This window comes from Erpetoichthys calabaricus, chromosome 8, assembly GCF_900747795.2.
Source record: "Erpetoichthys calabaricus chromosome 8, fErpCal1.3, whole genome shotgun sequence".
NCBI classification, from domain to species: domain Eukaryota; kingdom Metazoa; phylum Chordata; class Cladistia; order Polypteriformes; family Polypteridae; genus Erpetoichthys; species Erpetoichthys calabaricus.
Genome location: NC_041401.2, coordinates 90,731,289 through 90,749,461, shown reverse-complemented (window position 1 = coordinate 90,749,461; position 18,173 = coordinate 90,731,289). Strand labels below are relative to the sequence as shown.

General features: G+C 38.8%; 1 protein-coding gene across 2 annotated transcripts in view; it reads right to left on the bottom strand.

The window, feature by feature from the left end:
* LOC114655824 (vascular endothelial zinc finger 1-like) overlaps nt 1-14,543 on the bottom strand; it is a 78,538-nt gene extending 63,995 nt beyond the window's left edge. For both annotated transcript variants that reach the window (XM_028807084.2, XM_028807085.2), the window contains exon 1: nt 14,391-14,543. In XM_028807084.2, coding sequence (XP_028662917.1) covers nt 14,391-14,423 — 33 coding nt within the window. In that variant the 5' untranslated portion in view covers nt 14,424-14,543. The remainder of the gene's footprint in view (nt 1-14,390) is intronic.
* Nucleotides 14,544-18,173: the final 3,630 nt, after the last annotated feature.

Here is an 18,173-nt window from a genome sequence, read left to right as displayed (position 1 = left end):
ACTTAACAGCTCAAAGGGCACGTATTGATTTTTGACTTTGTTTTTCTCTCTCTCTCTCCCTGCTCCTGACGGAGGGGGTGTGAGCTGCCGCCTTCAACAGCTTTGTACCGCAAGCCAAACAGCCCTATTGATCTGTTTGCTTTCCTCTCTGTTTCCTTTGAAGAGGAAGATATGTTTGCATTCTTTTAATTGTGAGACAGAACTGTCATCTCTGTCTTGTCATGGAGCACAGTTTAAACTTTTGAAAAAGAGACAAATGTTTGTTTGCAGTGTTTGAATAACGTTCCTGTTTCTCTACAACCTCCTGTGTTTCTGCGCAAATCTGTGACCCAAGCATGACAATATAAAAATAGCCATATAAACATATGGCTTCTACTTCGCGGATTTCCTTATTTCGCGGGTGGCTCTGGAACGCAACCCCCGCGACGGAGGAGGGATTACTGTATCTCTAATATAACTAAGATGTGAACTGAATTAACACTGTGGAGTTTGAATAAAGCAGAATACTATATCTGGAATTAACAAGCTTTCAAAATGTACAACTTTTTAGCATGTAACTGGATACCTACTTCAATCCAGAAAACAGGAAGCAGAGATTTGGATGAGGAGAGCAATGTTTCTGCCATTACTGATCAGTTTTGTGAGAACTGCACAAATGTACACTTCTCAACCAAGCACTGCATCTTCCTAGCTGTTAATACCCACTATATACCCCTGGGATCAACTCATCTCCATGTTTGTGGCGAATTACAAACAGTGATGCTTGGGGTTTAATTGCATTTCTCTCCTTCTTCAGCAGCAGTATGACTAGAAGTATGACTTCAGCAGTTAAAAAATGTACTTCATGGCCACCACCTTTAACTACTTAACATACAATTACCGTTGATGTGTGCAGTTTTTATCCATGATTGTGGCTTGTTTGAACAACTTAGGAAGTAAGTTTACAATTCAGGGCCACACTTGTTTCAAAGAGTTTTAGCACGAGCAAAGTGATCTGGGTAGTGATGGACACTGCAACTCACTTTACTGATTTGCTTCTTTTGAACTACTAGCTTAAGTAAATTGATTCATTTGATAGGTCAATATGGTTGGGGAGGTTGATTTGGAGCCCCACTTAGATGAAATGCAAATGCGAGGGGGGGGGGCAAAAATTCCCAGAATTGTTTAAAAAATAAATAAATAAAAGTTATAAAACTTACAGCAATGCCACTTTATTCACCATGCAAATACTCCCTTTGAGATGAAACACTCTTATTCCTGTGCTTTTTCCATTCTTGGAAACATTTCCTGTGCTCATCTTTTGTTACAGTATCTAGAGCAAGCCTCCTGCAATTTTTTTTTTTTTTTTTTTTTTTTAAACTTAATTTCTTCCCTTCAGTCTCAATTTTAATTTCTGGGACAAAAAGTAGTCTGGTGAATTCTGTGGGTGGTGAGGAAGCTGCAAAGCAACATCCACATTGCTCTTGGTAAAAAAAAAAAAAAAAAAAAAAAAAAACTGACAACACAGTGCATGTATGTGCACGGTCACAGTGCAAAATGCAGTATTGCTAGCATTACTCCCTCAACAGTTCATTGTAATGTTAATTCTTAACAGCCTGTTCATGGGGAAAACCTTTATTACCAAATCTATCAATGTCGAAAAACATGATCATTTTTGCATTGATGTTCGATATGACAAACTGATTTTATTGGCTTGGAGAAAAAAATTCATAGAAGTTATGTGCACGACTGTAGAATATATATCAAAAATACACAATCAAATCAGCCCGATGCCACTCTCTGGACTGATTAACAAGACTGCAGACATACGAAACTTAGCAGCATAGTCAATAACTACATCCAACTCCCGTGCTATTGACTGATTTCAGGAATTTTAGGGTCTTCCCTCAAATAATTCATTCATTCATTCATTACATTTATATAGCGCTTTTCTCAGTACTCAAAGCGCTATCCACACAGGGAGGAACCGGGAAGTGAACCCACAATCTTCCACAGTCTTCTTACTGCAAAGCAGCACCACTACCACTGTACAGTAATCTAAAAATTTTGATATCTGCAATAGCCAATATTAAATATATAAATTATACAAAGGGGCCACAAGAATTTACTCTCAATGTACTTAACAAATGTATTGACTTAACAATGCACTGGTTTTGTAATTTGCTTTATAGTTTGCACACTACCCAAGAGTCTTGGGTTTCATTCTGTTAAAGAAAATAATGCTCGAAAAATCATACAACTCAGCTGAGTGTTCAATTCATCAGTCAGTGTGAGAAATGAACGAGAATAGTGTGCCTCATTCACAGGTCTAATTTAGTTTGAAAATAAAGTGAAGGAGAATTGTGCAAATCATTCTTGGGTAATAATTCATTTTCCAACCGGAGTATAATCAGTGAGCTGTAAGGGTGAGGGTCCATTTAAACAACAAAGTTGAAAACAATCAATTGTTAGAAATTACAGTAATAGGCTTATAAGGTTCACTTTTACTGTTGTTAAATTTACTAAATGTATACAAGTGAAATGCTTGTATTGGTTTTATAATACATTTATATATCCTATTTAAAACAAAAACCTATCCATTGTCAGTGTGTTGCCATTGCATTGTAATTTCATGATGAACAAGGGAATCATCAGTGAGTAAGTTCTTGTTTACTAGTAATGATTAAGTTCGAACCTGAAAGAATCATAAGAATCATAAGCTAACAAGAATCATGAGAATTGTGAATTAGACCTTAAGCTCTTGCACATCGACTTTAAACATTTACCTAGAATTTGCTAATGACATCATGCATGGACCACAGCACTAGTGTTGCACACTACTCAAATGCTTATGTCTGTGAATTAATTTGTACAACTCACAGTTGTTCAAAATGAAAGAATCTGATTAAGGAGTAAAATTGAGTTGGAGGAAACACCACTGTTAATACTTCAAGGATGCAGGCTGAACCATGTTTGCTTAAACATACACATGGTATTGCAATGCTTAGTACATGTTAGGAGAATGGTAAGATATCATTAATAAATATTTATTGCTATAAGTTACTTAAACTGGTGGCTTTAAAAACTAAGCCTGGTGACACCCTACATGACTATGAGTTAGGAAGCATGCTAAACTTAATGAGTACATTTGCCGAATCTTATTGCCTTGATGATGGCAGATTATATGGCAAGGAACCATAGGGGATAACAGACTACATGACTCACTCATGACCTCTTAGCACAGTTTGAAATTTCCAAAGTATTGAGAGCTTAATACATCTGAAGTCCAATTGACATGCTGCCTAACAGCAACAGTGGCTGTACAAATGTGTTTCTGGTATAAAGAGTTCAGCAGCATTCCTGCCTTCATTCATTTAGTCATGGTACAATAAACATGACATACCACACCTTCTCTTCTGTCTATGCAGTTTAAAACACATACTTCACTTTTTTCCTTTGCAGCCACATTGCATGTACTGTGCTTCCAACTCAGTGCTCATTTGTTGTCAACTCTCACATATACAGAACACCACTACTGCGACTTAAGACCAAATCAAAACAGTTTAAATTTTGTTGTTGCGAGTCAATGTAACTGAGTTGGTAGGGATGTCACACTACCAGACTGGTAGTCATGAATACACACTGCAACTCAACATAATTCCCTAAGATTATGTAAATGAAGGTTAAAACTGAAAATTACTGAAAAAGTTGTTTAGTGTGACACTGCCTTTACACACACAATCTTAGTGTAGCACATTTAAAACGTGTTAATGTGTAATAGACTTAATTTTATTTAATGACCAATCCACGTTGGCTGCTAAAAATTAAATATAGTGTAATTAAGTTAAACACATGGAAACATTTACTTTCAGCTGTGGCACAGAAGAATTGAAGCATTACGCACATCCGAATCTGTTCTTCGAAGAGTCACAGTCAGGGCAGATGATGGAACGGTCCTTATGGATGGCGCTGCAATTGTGACTCATTGGGCTGTCTTCTTTGAGCACCTGTTTAAAGGTGATCCTCTGGCTAGGACATTGGATATCTCTGGGTCCACAGTTCTTGAGGCTGATCCTCCAATTAGCTGTGAACCACCCAGTCCCACTGAGATTGCACAGGTGGTGAACCAACTGAAGGTAGGGAAGGCTGCAGGGACTGGGTGGTATCCAGGCTGGTAGTAAGGCTGTACTCCTGGCATTGCAAGCAATCTTTACTGCAATTTGCAAAGCATGCATCATCCCAAATAACTAGAAAACGGGAATTGTCATTCCTATCTGGAAAGGGAAAGGTGATAACCTGGATTGCGGTAACTACAGGAGGATAACACTGTTCTTGGTGCCAGGTAAGGTTCTTGCTAGGGTCATGCTTAATAGAATCTGTGATCACTTGCTCACCTACCAGCAATCGGAGCAGTCTGGTTTTACACCTAAGAAATCTACCATGGACCACATCCTGGCACTGAGGGATCTCATGGAGCACAAACTCGAGTATCGACAGTTTCTTTGCAGCCTTTGTCGATTTTCATAAACCATTCGATCAAGCTGCCCTGAGGGACATCCTGAGACTTCATGCGATCACCCCGAAATTGCTGGATATCATGGTCAGCCTGTACACTGGTACTGTGAGTGCTGTGCAGAGTTCAGGCAGAACCTTTGCATTTTTCCCCCGGTTGATTCTGGGGTCAGTCAGAGGTGTGTTCTTGCTACTACTCTGTTCAATGCTTGTGTGCACTGGGTGTTAGGCAGGGTAGTGGGGTCCTGCAGTTGTGGGGCATTCATGTCTCTGGTGATTCTTCCTATAAGTCAATATACAGGGTGGGACAGCTTGGGGGCAGGGGAAGAGGTCATGAGGTCTCTGGAAAGGACACCTGGAAAGGGTGTGTGTGGCACTCCTGATATCTTTGCCAAAGGACAAAGGTCCAAGTCTTCAGAATCCTGGTGCTTTCTGCTATATGGCTGTGAGACATGAATGCTATCCAGTGACCTGAGGCAAAGACTGGACTCCTTCAGTACTGTGTCTCTTCGGAGAATCCTTGGGTACTGCTGGTTTGACTGTGTTGAACAACCGGTTGCTCACGCAGTCCCGAATGAGGAACATTACCTGCATTGTGAGGGTGCATCTGCTACGGCACTACAGCCATGTGGCGCAGTTTCCCTGAGGATGATCCAGCTCACTGGATCCTCATTGTTAAGAGCCCAAGTCGCTGGACCAGACTCCAATATAACAACTCCTTCTTGGGGGTTTGGTGCGCTTTGGGGGACTGGACTGTGTGACTGCCTGGGGGATTGCCAACCAGGATCCCAGGCTGTTTCGTCCTGTGGTGGATGCAGCAACACACTGTACCAGTGCATGCTCCCCAACCTGACCTGAACTATGGCACAACTCAGTATAATGATGTGTCATTTCTTTAAAAATGGTGATCAGACAATTATAAACTGTGGCTGAAAGATTTAAAGGGTCAGTTGTGAACAATGTGTCACTAAGCAGACAACCTACCTCTATTAGCAAAAAATAAAAACTTTGATAAAAATATCAGCCAGTGCTTATCTAAATTACAATCTTACATTTTAAAAGAAAGCATTATTGATTTTCTTTGGAGTGCAACAATGTATTTCCAGTAACACAATGATAACAAGGATCTCCCTTAACACTGAAAAAAGCTGGCAACAATACAAAAACCATCAAGTACATCCACTTCCCTCAACTGTGGACTTTCTTTTCTTTAAACCAGCCTTTCTACATGCAAAATATCAGCCCAAGATTCTATTATTTTCCATTAGACAACAAGTAGCAGGTAGAATCACAGAATGAACCAATGAGTGAACTGGGGAAAAAAAGTAATCCTAAGTTTGAAGGTAATCACGACAAAATATTTCTGAAGAGCTCACCTTAATGTGGGTTGTGGGGAATTAAACCAAATATTACAGCACCACCGGGCCTACATTTTGAATCCTACAAATTAAACGTAGAAATTTTTTTGGAATTACAACTTGTCTAATGTGCACACTGACTGTCACTGACTGAGATAACATGACCTAATAAAAGTATCAATTTTAATAATTAATATTACACATACAACTTATTCTGACATGCCTTCTAATCAAGAAGCATTCACACCAACTGTCAATGGCTATTTACTTGTTTCTAAAAAAATCCTTTTGCAAAAAAGAAAAAAGTGCTAGTGCTCCAACTAAACACCTGTGAACATAATGCCTCCAAGAACACAGGCCAAACTGAACAAGTAATTTTTAATCTGTGAGTCCCCTCCAGCCCAGACAATGCTCTTACTAAACATTTTAGGAAATTACTTATAACGTATTTACTGATGACCTGCAGTTGCTGCTGCTTTCAATTAAAATTTCTTTTACTAAGAGGTAAATTCATCATTTTAACTGAAATATTTGCTTTTAATAAGATATCTTGCTTTCCTGTTTCTGAACTCAACCTAAGGATTTCACAAAAATGGTTAAAGTGCCTGGCATACCAAAGAAATGTTTTCTGTTGATCTAACCATAACTCTTAAGAAAGCAGCAAGTCACCAACAAACCAACGAGATTCTGCATTTTTCCACCTGCCACTACAATTCACTTTGTAACCCATTTTTATCAACTTATGCAGATACAGGGTTAAAATAAAACACAAGCCCTAAGTACTGGTTAACCCAGGCAGATAATTAAAGTGTAGTCTGTTATGTTTCAGACTCTTTTTGTTACATATTTAAGTAATTGTAACCTAAACATTAGAGAACCCAACTAATTCATGGTACACCACAGATAACAGTGTGATGAGGTCAAAAAATTACCTGCAGTATAGACAATAGAGGTGCAACTCTTTGGTCCCCAAAGGCTCAAGAGTGCCCTGTCAGCCTATGCGTGAAAATTATAAACAGGAGAGAAGACTAAACACTCCCATGGTGTGGTCTCTTACTGACCTTAAATTGACTTAATGCCAAGAATGCAGCTATATGTCTCCTTCCACTGACACAGAGACAAAATGGTACACAATAGCATCCCCATACCTCTATAGTGACATCAACTACATACCCCATATGTAGTTGATAAAGGTCAACAGTCTTCTCCAGGTCCACAAATATACACAAATACAGAGTGGTGTGAAAAAGTATTTGCCTCCTTATTGATTTCTACTTCTGCTAATTCATAACATGTTTCTGATCTCCAAAAAAAATTAGTATAATATAAAAGACAACCTGAGTAATCACAACACACAGTTTTAAAATGATCATTAAATTTATAGATGGGGAAAAATGTTTACAAACACCTATATCACCTATGCCCTTCTAAACTTAATACTTAGTTGTGCCATCTTTAGCAAGTACAACTGCAATCAACTGTTTCCAGAAACAGGTTAGTCTTTGGCATCACAGTGGAAAACTTTTGACCCACTCTTCTCTATAGAAATTTGTTTCTTATTCAGCCACACTGGAGGGTTTTCGACTACGAACAGCCCATATAAGGCCCTGCCGCAACATCTCGATAAGGTTCTAGACAGGACATTGACTAGGCCACTCCAAATCCTTCATTTGTTTTTGTGTGTGTTTTTTTTTTCCTTCAGCTATTCAGAGGTGAACTTAGTTTTGGGTTTTTGTCCTGCTGCTTAACCCATTTGTGCTTCAGCACACTGATGACTGTACATGCTCCTACAGTACTTTTTGGTAGACAGCTGAATTCACGTTTCCCTCAATTATGGCAAGTCGTCCAGGCCTGGAAGCTGCAGAGCATCCCCACACAATCATACTACCACTGCCATGTTTGACTGTGCACATGATGTTTTTATTGTGAAAATCTGTGTTAGCTTTAAGCCATATGTAACGAGATCCACATCTTCAAAAAAGTACATCTTTGACTCATCGTTCCATACCCCATTAAACGTTATGAGGATAATCAAAGTGTTTTCTGACAAGTGTTATATGTGCCTTTCAATCCTTCCTATTTAGCAATCTTTTTTTCTTTTTTTGCCTTGCAACTCTCCCATGGATACAATATTTGCCCATTGCCTTTCTAATGGTGTAATGTAGTTCCTTAAATGTTTGCCCTAGTTCTACTGTGACTTCGCAGATGTGCATTCTTAGGAGTAAATTTGCTAGGCCAGCCACTCCTAGGCAGGTTTACAACTGTTTGAAGTTTTTCTTCATTTGGTGGTGATGGTTCTTACAGTGGTTCGCTGCAGTCCCAGGTTTTTAAAGATTGCTTTGTAACCCTTTCCCATATTCCAGTAATTTTCTAAAATCTTCAGGAATTTCTTTTGGTGCAGGCACGTGTGTTGCTTGTTGAGACCTTTTTGACAACTCTTAAAGTCATGTTTATTTTCAATAAGGCTGACAGCAATCAAAACAGGGTGTTTACACTCTAATTTAACCAGTTACTTAAATTTGGTACACTGGATGATAGACTGACTCGAGGGACAATTACTTTTTCAATGGATAATACAGGTGTTGGTGAACTTTCTTCCCTCAATGTATCAAAAAATCACTAAAAAAACCATGTACTGTGTTTACTCAGGTTGTTTCCTATATGATACACAATTTTTTGGAGATCAGAAACAATTACGTATTATGAATTAAAACAAACAGACAATCCAGAAGGACCAAATACTTTTTCACAGCACTGTAACTTTTAAAAACTCATAAAACTTAACAACCCTGATATATTATTGTAAGAAAATACAGTTGGTGTACTGTTCCATAGTTAAGACAGAATCCGCATTGTCTTAATTTTTTCCTATTAAAAAACCTTCAGCCACTTGCGTTTCATGCTGTGTAAACTTATTTCAGACTATATTAAAAGAATCACCTTTAATATGTGTAAGAGGTTCTTAGTATCCAATGCAACATTTGGTCAAACAAAAACATATAAAAGTAACCTAGACTGTGTGTGTGTGCAACTTGCCATAGCCCTGATGCAAATGTATATTGAATAACGAAAACAATGATAATTTGTTTAAAAAAAATAAATAAATGTACTGTATTTACAGGAAACTGGTTGGACATCTACTTTCTAATACTGTTCACTTGAAATATGTAAAATGGAGTATAGCTCTGGTTCATACAGGAGTTTGTATTAGTGGGATCCAACCTGACATGGAGTGCTACAGTGTAAAGAAATGCAGGTGCAAATTTAGCAAGTTTTAAAGTATAGCAAACCTCTGTCTATGCTCATTGTAAGATGTTATCTTCCAAGAACTGAGCACTTTGTATGTATGAGCACTGAATCCCAATTACCACAAATCTGGACTGGAAAAGCAAATTACCGGTACAAAATGGTTGGATGGATACCAGCATGCAGAAATCTAAGAATCAATAGGTTTGATTAAAGGCGTGAAACAGCCTAACTCTCAAGAAAAACTGTTGGTCACTCTTGATCTGGAACCTTTTGTCCAAAAAAATAAGTGAAATTCCTTTAGTCTAAAGTCATAATCCAGCACTGCCTCCACACCCCTGTATTGGATAAATCTGGTTAGAAAATGGATGGTGGGATAAACAAGCTGACACTAATTTCTAAATTCTCCCAAATATTTAATTGCCAAAATATGATGCTAGAAAAAGAATTTAAAAAAATAAACTTACATATATATAAAATAAAATGCATTAAAAGAAAATGCCATTTGCAAATGTTTTTAATACTGCATTGAAAATCAAACATCTCAGAAACTATGCATATGAAATATACAAATAAGGCCACTCTACTAATAAATAGACTAATTTAGCAGAGTTTACCATGTGTTCTAAATAATTCTTAACTATTACTGGATTTCATTTTACTTGACTTTTATTGAGCCTTTTAACTTCCACACCAAATAAAACTCAGTTTCAATATATTCTTTCAAACAATAATAGTACTCTAAGTATGGTATGTGTAACAAAAAGATTACAAGATTAAGAACTAAATAAATTAAAATCCAAGTTAGAGGTGCACAATACAGCAAACTAGAGTAACAGGCTGGCACTATGCCATGTCATGTTTGAGTAGGACGAACTGAAGCAAAAAGTCTACCTTTAATTTTTCCTCAAAAGTTTGTATTTTGAATTGTAAACCTGGTTATACCTATTATTTTTAGAAAAATATAACCTGGATTGACAGGATGATGTCATATAGACAAGGAGGAAACAATCCAAAACAGAAAGATAATTTTTTGGTTAAATTGAAAAAAAATTCTTCAGTAAAACCTTTGAGACGACCAAGTTTAACCATGTATAAACAGAAGAAACGGACTCAACACTACCACATCACTGAGAATAAACAAACACAGAATCAAGCACTTGGTTTACCTAATTTAAGCATATATTAAACTTAAGACTTTCAAGAGAAACCAGAATCTCCAGGGAACATGTTGAAAATTCCAATTGGAAGATACACCAGCACAGATCGTTCCTCCCCCAAACTATGCGACTCTTTAATTCCATCCGGGGGGGTAAACGTTAACATTTAACATTATACATAGTTATTGTCTTTTTTTCACCTGCATTATTATCATTCTTTAATTTAATATTATTTATTGTATCAGTATGCTGCTGCTGAAGAATGTGAATTTCCCATTGGGATTAATAAAGTATCTATCTATCTATCTATCTAAATTCAAACATGGAAAACATGTGCTTTGATTAAGAGTAATTACGGTTTCCACCATGCAGGAACAAACTAAGTGGAAGTGCATTCAAGACAAAATACTGGAAGCATTTCTTCACTTGCAGAACCATGTAAATCTACAACCCCATTTCCAAAAAAACTTGCAAAAATGTAAATAAATACAGAATGCAATGATTTGCAAATCATGTAAAACCTATACTTAACTGAAAAGAGTACTAAAACACCATGGCAATTTTGAAACTGAGATTTTGTTATATATATATATATATATATATATATGAGATCATTTTGAATTTGATGCTAGAAGCTCATTTCAAAAAAGTTAAGACAAGAGAATGTTTAACACTGTGTTACATGACCTTATCTTTAAGCATCACTCTATAAAGTTTGAAAACCGAGAGACCAATTGCTGTTTTGAAAGTAAAATGTTTTCCCATTCTTGCCTGATATTGGATTACAGCTGCTCAACAGTTCAGGGTCTCCTTTGTCATGTGTTTCACTTCATAATACACTAAATGTTTTCAATGAGAGACAGGTCTGGACTTCAGGCAGGACAGTTTAGCACCTGGACTCTTACTACGGAGTCATGCTATTGTAATTAGTGAAGAATATGGTTTGGCTTTGTCTTGCTGAAATAAACAAGGCCTTCCCCGAAAAAGATTTCTGGATGTCAGAATATGTTGCTCTAAAACCTGTATATATCATTCAGCATTAACGATGATGTTCGTGATGTGAAAGTTACCCATGCTTGTGCACTAATGCACCCCCCCCCATACCATCACAGACGATGGCTTTTGAACTGTATACTGATAACAAGCTGGAAGATCCCTCTTGTCTTTAGCCTGGAGGATGTGTTGTTCAGGGTTTCCAAAAATAAATTCAAATTTTGATTCATCGGACCAAGGGACAGTTTTCCACTTCGCATCAGGCCATCTTAAATAAGCCTGGGTTCAGTATTTCTGGATCATGTATATATACAGTTTATTTTTTGCATGGTAGAGTTTTAACTTGCATTTGTGGATGCAGCAATGAACTGTGCTCAATGACAATGGGTTTCAGAAGTATTCCTGGGCACATGCAGAGATTTTCACAGCAGAGTCATGTTGGTTTTTAATGGAGTGCCACATAGGGGTCCAAAGATCACGGCCATCCAATATCTTTCACAAAACAATCAACTTTCTGTTTCAACATCTGATATGTTGTCTTTTTTCTATTTTCAATTAAATATAGATTTAAATAATTTTTAAAAAATCACATTCTGTTTTTATTTTATATTTTGCACAGAGTCCCAACTTTTTTGGAAATGGGGTTATATAGTAAACTGCAGTCAAAGCAGATAACTTGTGGTGTGGTCACTGATGCTGACCAACCTGTGCTCTTTATTAGCCTTAACAGGTCTAACTGCTATGTACAGTATGTCTTCCTTTATAAGAAGAGTTTTCATGAAATTATTTCCATCTGTTCAATAATACATTTAAATTAACTTATGACACAGTTTATTTGGTTCATTTTAACTATATTGCTCTGTGAAAGTTTGCCATGTAAATGAAATCTCTATCCAACCATTAAACACCTTCAGGCAGTGTGCTTTAGTGGTGAACAAACTAAACTCAAACAGTTGCTCAACTCAATCCCTGCCTCTGGCCCATTGTATGACCCTATACAAGTTACTTAACTGTCTGAGATGCAATTCTAAAAATACATCAACATATGTACAATGCATCCACCCTGTAAAGGACCTTAGAATAGACTTAACTACATAGAAAGACGCTATATAAAAAAAACAAAGCTGTTGAACTCGTATAACTCAGAACAAAGTTACAGGGACAGAAGCCTATCCTGGGTAGTATGGCAGGGATCACCTATGGATGGGTCCCAAGTCCACTATTGGGCACACTTAGGTATATCCATGCACATAATCACAATCATTTATAAGGGACAAATCCGGAGACACAAATTAGTCCAACTTGAACATCTTTGGGATGTGAAAAATAAAGCTTACATATCCACATAAACCCCCATGGAGGCAGTATTCAGTCTCTATAAAGACAATACTCAACCACCATGCCATATAAATAAATATGTACATAAAGAAATACAAGTTGGGGTAACTTGGCTAAAACATTCTCTAACTAAACAATTTTAAAAGGTGGGAAGGTCTGTGATATCTAGTACAATTTCAGATTTTAAACAAAAAGGGATGGAAAGCTAAGTAATTAAAGTGACATGTCAACATGCTACAAGTGGTCATCTCCTGCCACTTGCACAAGTAATGGCAAGTACATTAAAAAATTGCTGCTTAGAAAAGGTTACATCATTTCAAATGATTTGCTGTCTAGTCTACATTAAATTGCACCTTTTGTCAAATGTGCAACAGGGGAGTCATATTATAAAGGAATGACACCTTTAATATTAGATCTGCAGGGCTGGGTCCTATATTGCAGCACAAGTTAAAAGCACACCTTGCCTCAGGAATGATCAAAGTTAACAATCTAACTTCCATGAACGTCTATTTAAATCGCTAAAACAATATTACAGAAGCCTACATTACTGTTATGGCACTTTACATACATCTTTCGAACCAGGCGCATTAACCTCACTTTAAAATGTGATTTCATACTATCTCAATTTAAATAAGCTTTTAAGAAAAAATGTATTTTGTTGGATCAAACTGCAATAGCGACGCACAAAGCACAAAACCAGGTGAGTATACGATTAAAAAAAAAGGATCAACGTATTTTAAGTACACATCTAACATTTCATCTTTCAGAAAAAAAAATATTGAGATGAAGACTTTCGGAGCGTGCGTAGATGTTCACTAGTTTCAAGTTTAGATGAATTGAATCTGGTAGGGATCGCCGAAGAATGGGGACTCGCGGCCTCGGTGGTCAGATACTGAGATGGGGCCGCAGAAGTCCGCACTCACCAGATGTGAATCGGGGGCGGGAGTAAAAGAATAGGCCGGACCGCAAGCAGCAGCCAATCGCATGCAGTTATATCACCAGAAGCCCGCATCTCAAATCAACGGGCCGCTTTCATCCCCCTAGTTCATTAACTAAAGGCTGCGCGTCTTACAAATCACAGCGCCTTAACAAATCTGTGACGGGGCAGCTTAGCTGGGGGGGAAAACGGAGCTGTAAGATGAAGCCCAACCGCTACACTAATCAGAGAGCTAATTATTTTAAAATATAGCACGGGCCTATTCACATTTTTTCATGTTGGGCGACTCCCCTACCACTTCATTTTTTAAATAATAGCATTAAAAACAGTCGCTCGCAAAACATGTTCTTCTGCATGTACAAATACATAATTATTTATCTCTACATCGATCCAAAAACAAACAACTGGCTCACAGTACGTTTCCGGCGGCAATCGCTTGCAGCTCAAGCTTCAGCTTGCTATCAGGTAGGCGGATGCACTCACAGGCAAAACCGGGGACTGACAGGCGCTTCAGATAAACCCTACCGAAATGAGCCAGGCGGCAAATCGCAACAAGAAAATACCGCTCATCCCAAAGAGAAAAACAGTTATCCCCTCCCGTTATTTTGCAATTTAGCTACTGTAGAAAGACACACTTCGCATCGCGACGATGAAGTAAAACGGATAAATAAATTTGTGGACAGGGAGCGGGCCGGCTGCAGAAAAGACTTGGCTCTGCACAGCTGGAAGCCCCGGGTTTATGTACTATTGTTGTCCCCGGCTACCTCATTTCGCCCCGCCAAACCCGGGAGAGGTGCCTCCAGCCGGTGACCGCCCCGCTCCCCACCTCCGTGGCGGGCCACCCTCGCCCCGGGCCACGCTCTTTACCTGGAATAAGAACGTGCTCCAGCTCGGCTCCATCGCGACCGCCACTCAGATCAGGGACCCACAGGAACTCGAGCAGCGCCGACAACAAAGCAGCCCAACATGGCAGCCGCTACAACTTCCTGTAACCCGGACTGCACCATTAAACGGCCCGCGGGGAGAACAAAACATAGGCGAAGCGTCGCTAATAGTACACCACCGTGTCAGCGAATGACGCCGTGACGAACCCCGGGTTAACTTTATGCAGTGAAATCAAAGCCACTGAGACTGACATTTCTCGGCACACTGGCCGGACATTGTGGCCGTTCGGCAAGACGGCAGTTTCCCCTATTTGCATCGGATCCGGAGGTCCGCAGCTTGGAAGATGGTCGCTAGTCCCCCTCGCGCCGCTGCGCGCCTCTTACTGTGTGGCAGATTTTGGTTTAACGTATTTAGCTCGTTTTCGGGGTCGCCTGGGTCATTTTATATTTTTGGATGCAAACGAATATCAATACATAAGGCCTTGTTTTGGAATGTGGGATTTCTAGCCACGTAGTTTTGACGATACAATTGTCTTCATTGCTGCAATGAATTAATTTACTGGTGGATCGTTACATATAAGATTTTTTTTTGTTTATTTTCAGCTTCAGGGGACTATAATTGTATATATCCCTGAATCGATTGTGCAATTACCTAAATGGGTTGTTGGGCGTGGAAGATTTTTTTCTGCAGAAGTAGCATATGTGAAGTGCATCTTTGATATTATGGAATAAAGGCTATCCAGAACATTTTTTTTAGCTCAACGTCTAGGCGATTAAGCATCCTAGTGTTTGTTCTGGTATGCCTGACTCCTTTTGATTCTAGTGAACCCCTTTGGTCAACACCTGGGCAAAGCACAGTCCCTTAGAATCAAATGTGAATTTGTTTTGAAGAGCTAAGGGGGGAATCCAGGACAACAGTTGTCTCTCATTTTATTGACTGACTTCTTAGGTTAGTGCAGATGACCTCAAGACTGACCTTTAAGACCTTTTCTGGTGGTGCATGAATCCCATCCCCTGTGGAATTCCATGACATTTGCCCCCCTCACCCCCCAAGTAGAAAGCCTGCTTAGTCGTTTTTAAGGTTTCAAGAAAACTGAAATTTTCCAGGTGTCTCTGTGAGAAGTCAATGTCCAGTCGCCTAACTGGCCAGACCTGCTTCCTCTGTCGTGTCCCTTGGCAGATGGCCAGTTTGGCCTCTTTTATGTGGGGTTTAATATGAATATCTTTTTTTTTTTTGGTGGGTGTGGTAAATTGCACTGTTCCTGACCCCTTTCTCAGTGTTTTCTAAGTTCTCACCCATCTGGCTTGTCAAGTGTTAAAACACTAAAATTGCTGATCAAACTTCTCATCATCTCTTTTCCTTGACATTTGTATTTTTGCCCTTTTGTCATCCACACAGGTATGCCAGGACAGGGCATGATCATTCTTTTTGTGTACCATATATTCTGTAACTTGGTACCGCACTCAAAGTTATCTGCCCATAGTTTGTCAGTCCGTGGCATTATGAGGTAAGACACAAGATTTGTTTAACATGTTGCCATTCTTCAGGTGCAGATTTGAATGCCCTTATTGCTTACTTGATGACCAAATATGCTCAAGCAGAATGCCCTTCTCAATATAAAGCCACATTGCTGTTATAGTTTCCCTCCAGAACAGTGGTCTTATTGTCTCTTCAAAGATACTCCTGTAAGTTAGGCAATAGCCAAACAATTTGTTTCCAGCTTACCAACTGAAATGTTGACAATAAAGTTTATGGGACATTTTAAATCCCAAAAGTCATTTGTTAGAACTTCTTCACACCATAGATCAGGGGTGCCCAGCTCCAATCCTGGAGGACCATAGTGACCACAGGTTTTCATTCTAACCATTTTCTTAATTAGTTACCAGTTTTTGCTGCCAATTAACTTCCTTTAATTGAATTGCTGTTTAAGATTCAGACCCTTTAAATCAGGGGTGAGTGACGTCAGTACTGGGTGGGCACAGAGGCAGCAGGTTTTTGTTCCAACTCAATTGCTGCATAATAAGTCATTTATTGCTGATGAAGCACTTATTGCTTAAGTGACATTTTTCTTCTTCACTTTAGTTGTCTCGCTTGTTATTTTAGTCTTAAACAGCTGCATTCACTATTTTTAATTGCTCCTTATTAACAATAAGGTATAAACGACAAGAAAACCGCCAGTTCTCCATATAGCTTGTTTCTGTTTATACCTGTGTGTATTCATCGTGCACTCACAAGGAAACTGAGAAAGTGAAAAACCTAAAATTGTGATATCATATGAAAGGAAAAAAAAAATCTATAATTTAAGAATGACCTGGCATTGCATTGCTAAAACACTAACAAGCCATGATATTAAATAAGACCTGTTATTGGCAAGAATTGTTTTCCAATTAAGCAACTGGGATGAAACAAAAACCTGCAGCCACTGTGGCCCTTTAGGGCCATAGATGTTGTAAAAATAAAAAAAAACATTTGAATGAGGGAGCAGCTGCTGCCTCGCAGTAAGGGGACCTAGGTTTGCTTCCCACGTCCTCCCTGCGTGGAGTTTGCATGTTCTCTCCGTGTCTGCATGGGTTTCCTCCAGGTGCTCCAGTTTCCTCCCACAGTCCAAAGAATGCAGGTTAGGTGCATTGGTGATCCTAAATTGTCCCTAGTGTGTGCTTGTTGTGTGTGTGTGCCCTGTAGTGGGCTGGCAATCTGCCCGGGTTTGTTCCTGCTTTGCAGTTTGTGCTGGCTGGGATTGGCTCCAGCAGACCCCCCATGACCCTGTGTTAGGATGTAGCAGATTGGAATATGACTGACTGACTGACTGACATTTGAATGAGCATTTTGAGTAACAGACAGCTTCTAGTACCAGCTCTGTAAATTCGGTAATGACAGCTAGGTTGGCTCTGACTCGGCGACTAATCAGTATATACATGGGAAATACATTTTTAGTAGTGACTTTGTCTAGATGCAGTTATTTAATACAAAAATACCATTTCTTTTTTTATCATGGTCCCTGAGACAGGCCAGGTGCTGTCAGTGGGCTGAATAATTTATGACTTCATCTTCTGTAAGATCTGGTCAATGGCATTTTGCCAAGCAAGGGGGATCTTCCTGGTGTATTGCTGGAGGCAATGACCTTTACCTTTGTTAACTATTACCAAATGATTCAGGCCACATGTTCTGAGGAGTTGGGAAAATTACGATTGAACTTATTTTGAAATTCTCATAACTAGTGATGATGATGATGATGAATAGGAACTGTAAGGTATGTGCAGGCTCATCTTCCCAGCAGGGTTTATAGCACATACAGCAGTTCCCTATCTGCTCTTGCCTATTGGGCAGAGGGTGCTGGGAGGTAATACTATATGTGCTCCATCTTCTGTTGATGCCATGAACTAGAGGATACCTGACAAAATGGTGCATCCATGTTTGCTGCAGTTATATCAGAAATGGTCTGGGGCTCCATCCCTCATCCTTTTCCCACCAGGAGCTAATATGTACAGTATTGGAAAACACTGATGATTGATCATGTAAAATCATGTAGCAAAAGCCATTATGTTTGATATAATATGGCTTCTGTTTCTTTTTCAGGTTAGCATTAGAGTTTGTAAGAGACTTAAACACTACATGCTTTTTCAGTCAAATCTTTCCCACCAAAGAAAAGTTTTGTTCTTTTGTTTCTTAGTCTTGTATATTGTATTTTACCACTGTCTCTTTACTTATCTGTTTATGATGTCTTTACCCATTACCATTTTGAAATTTATTGCTTTGATTACACAT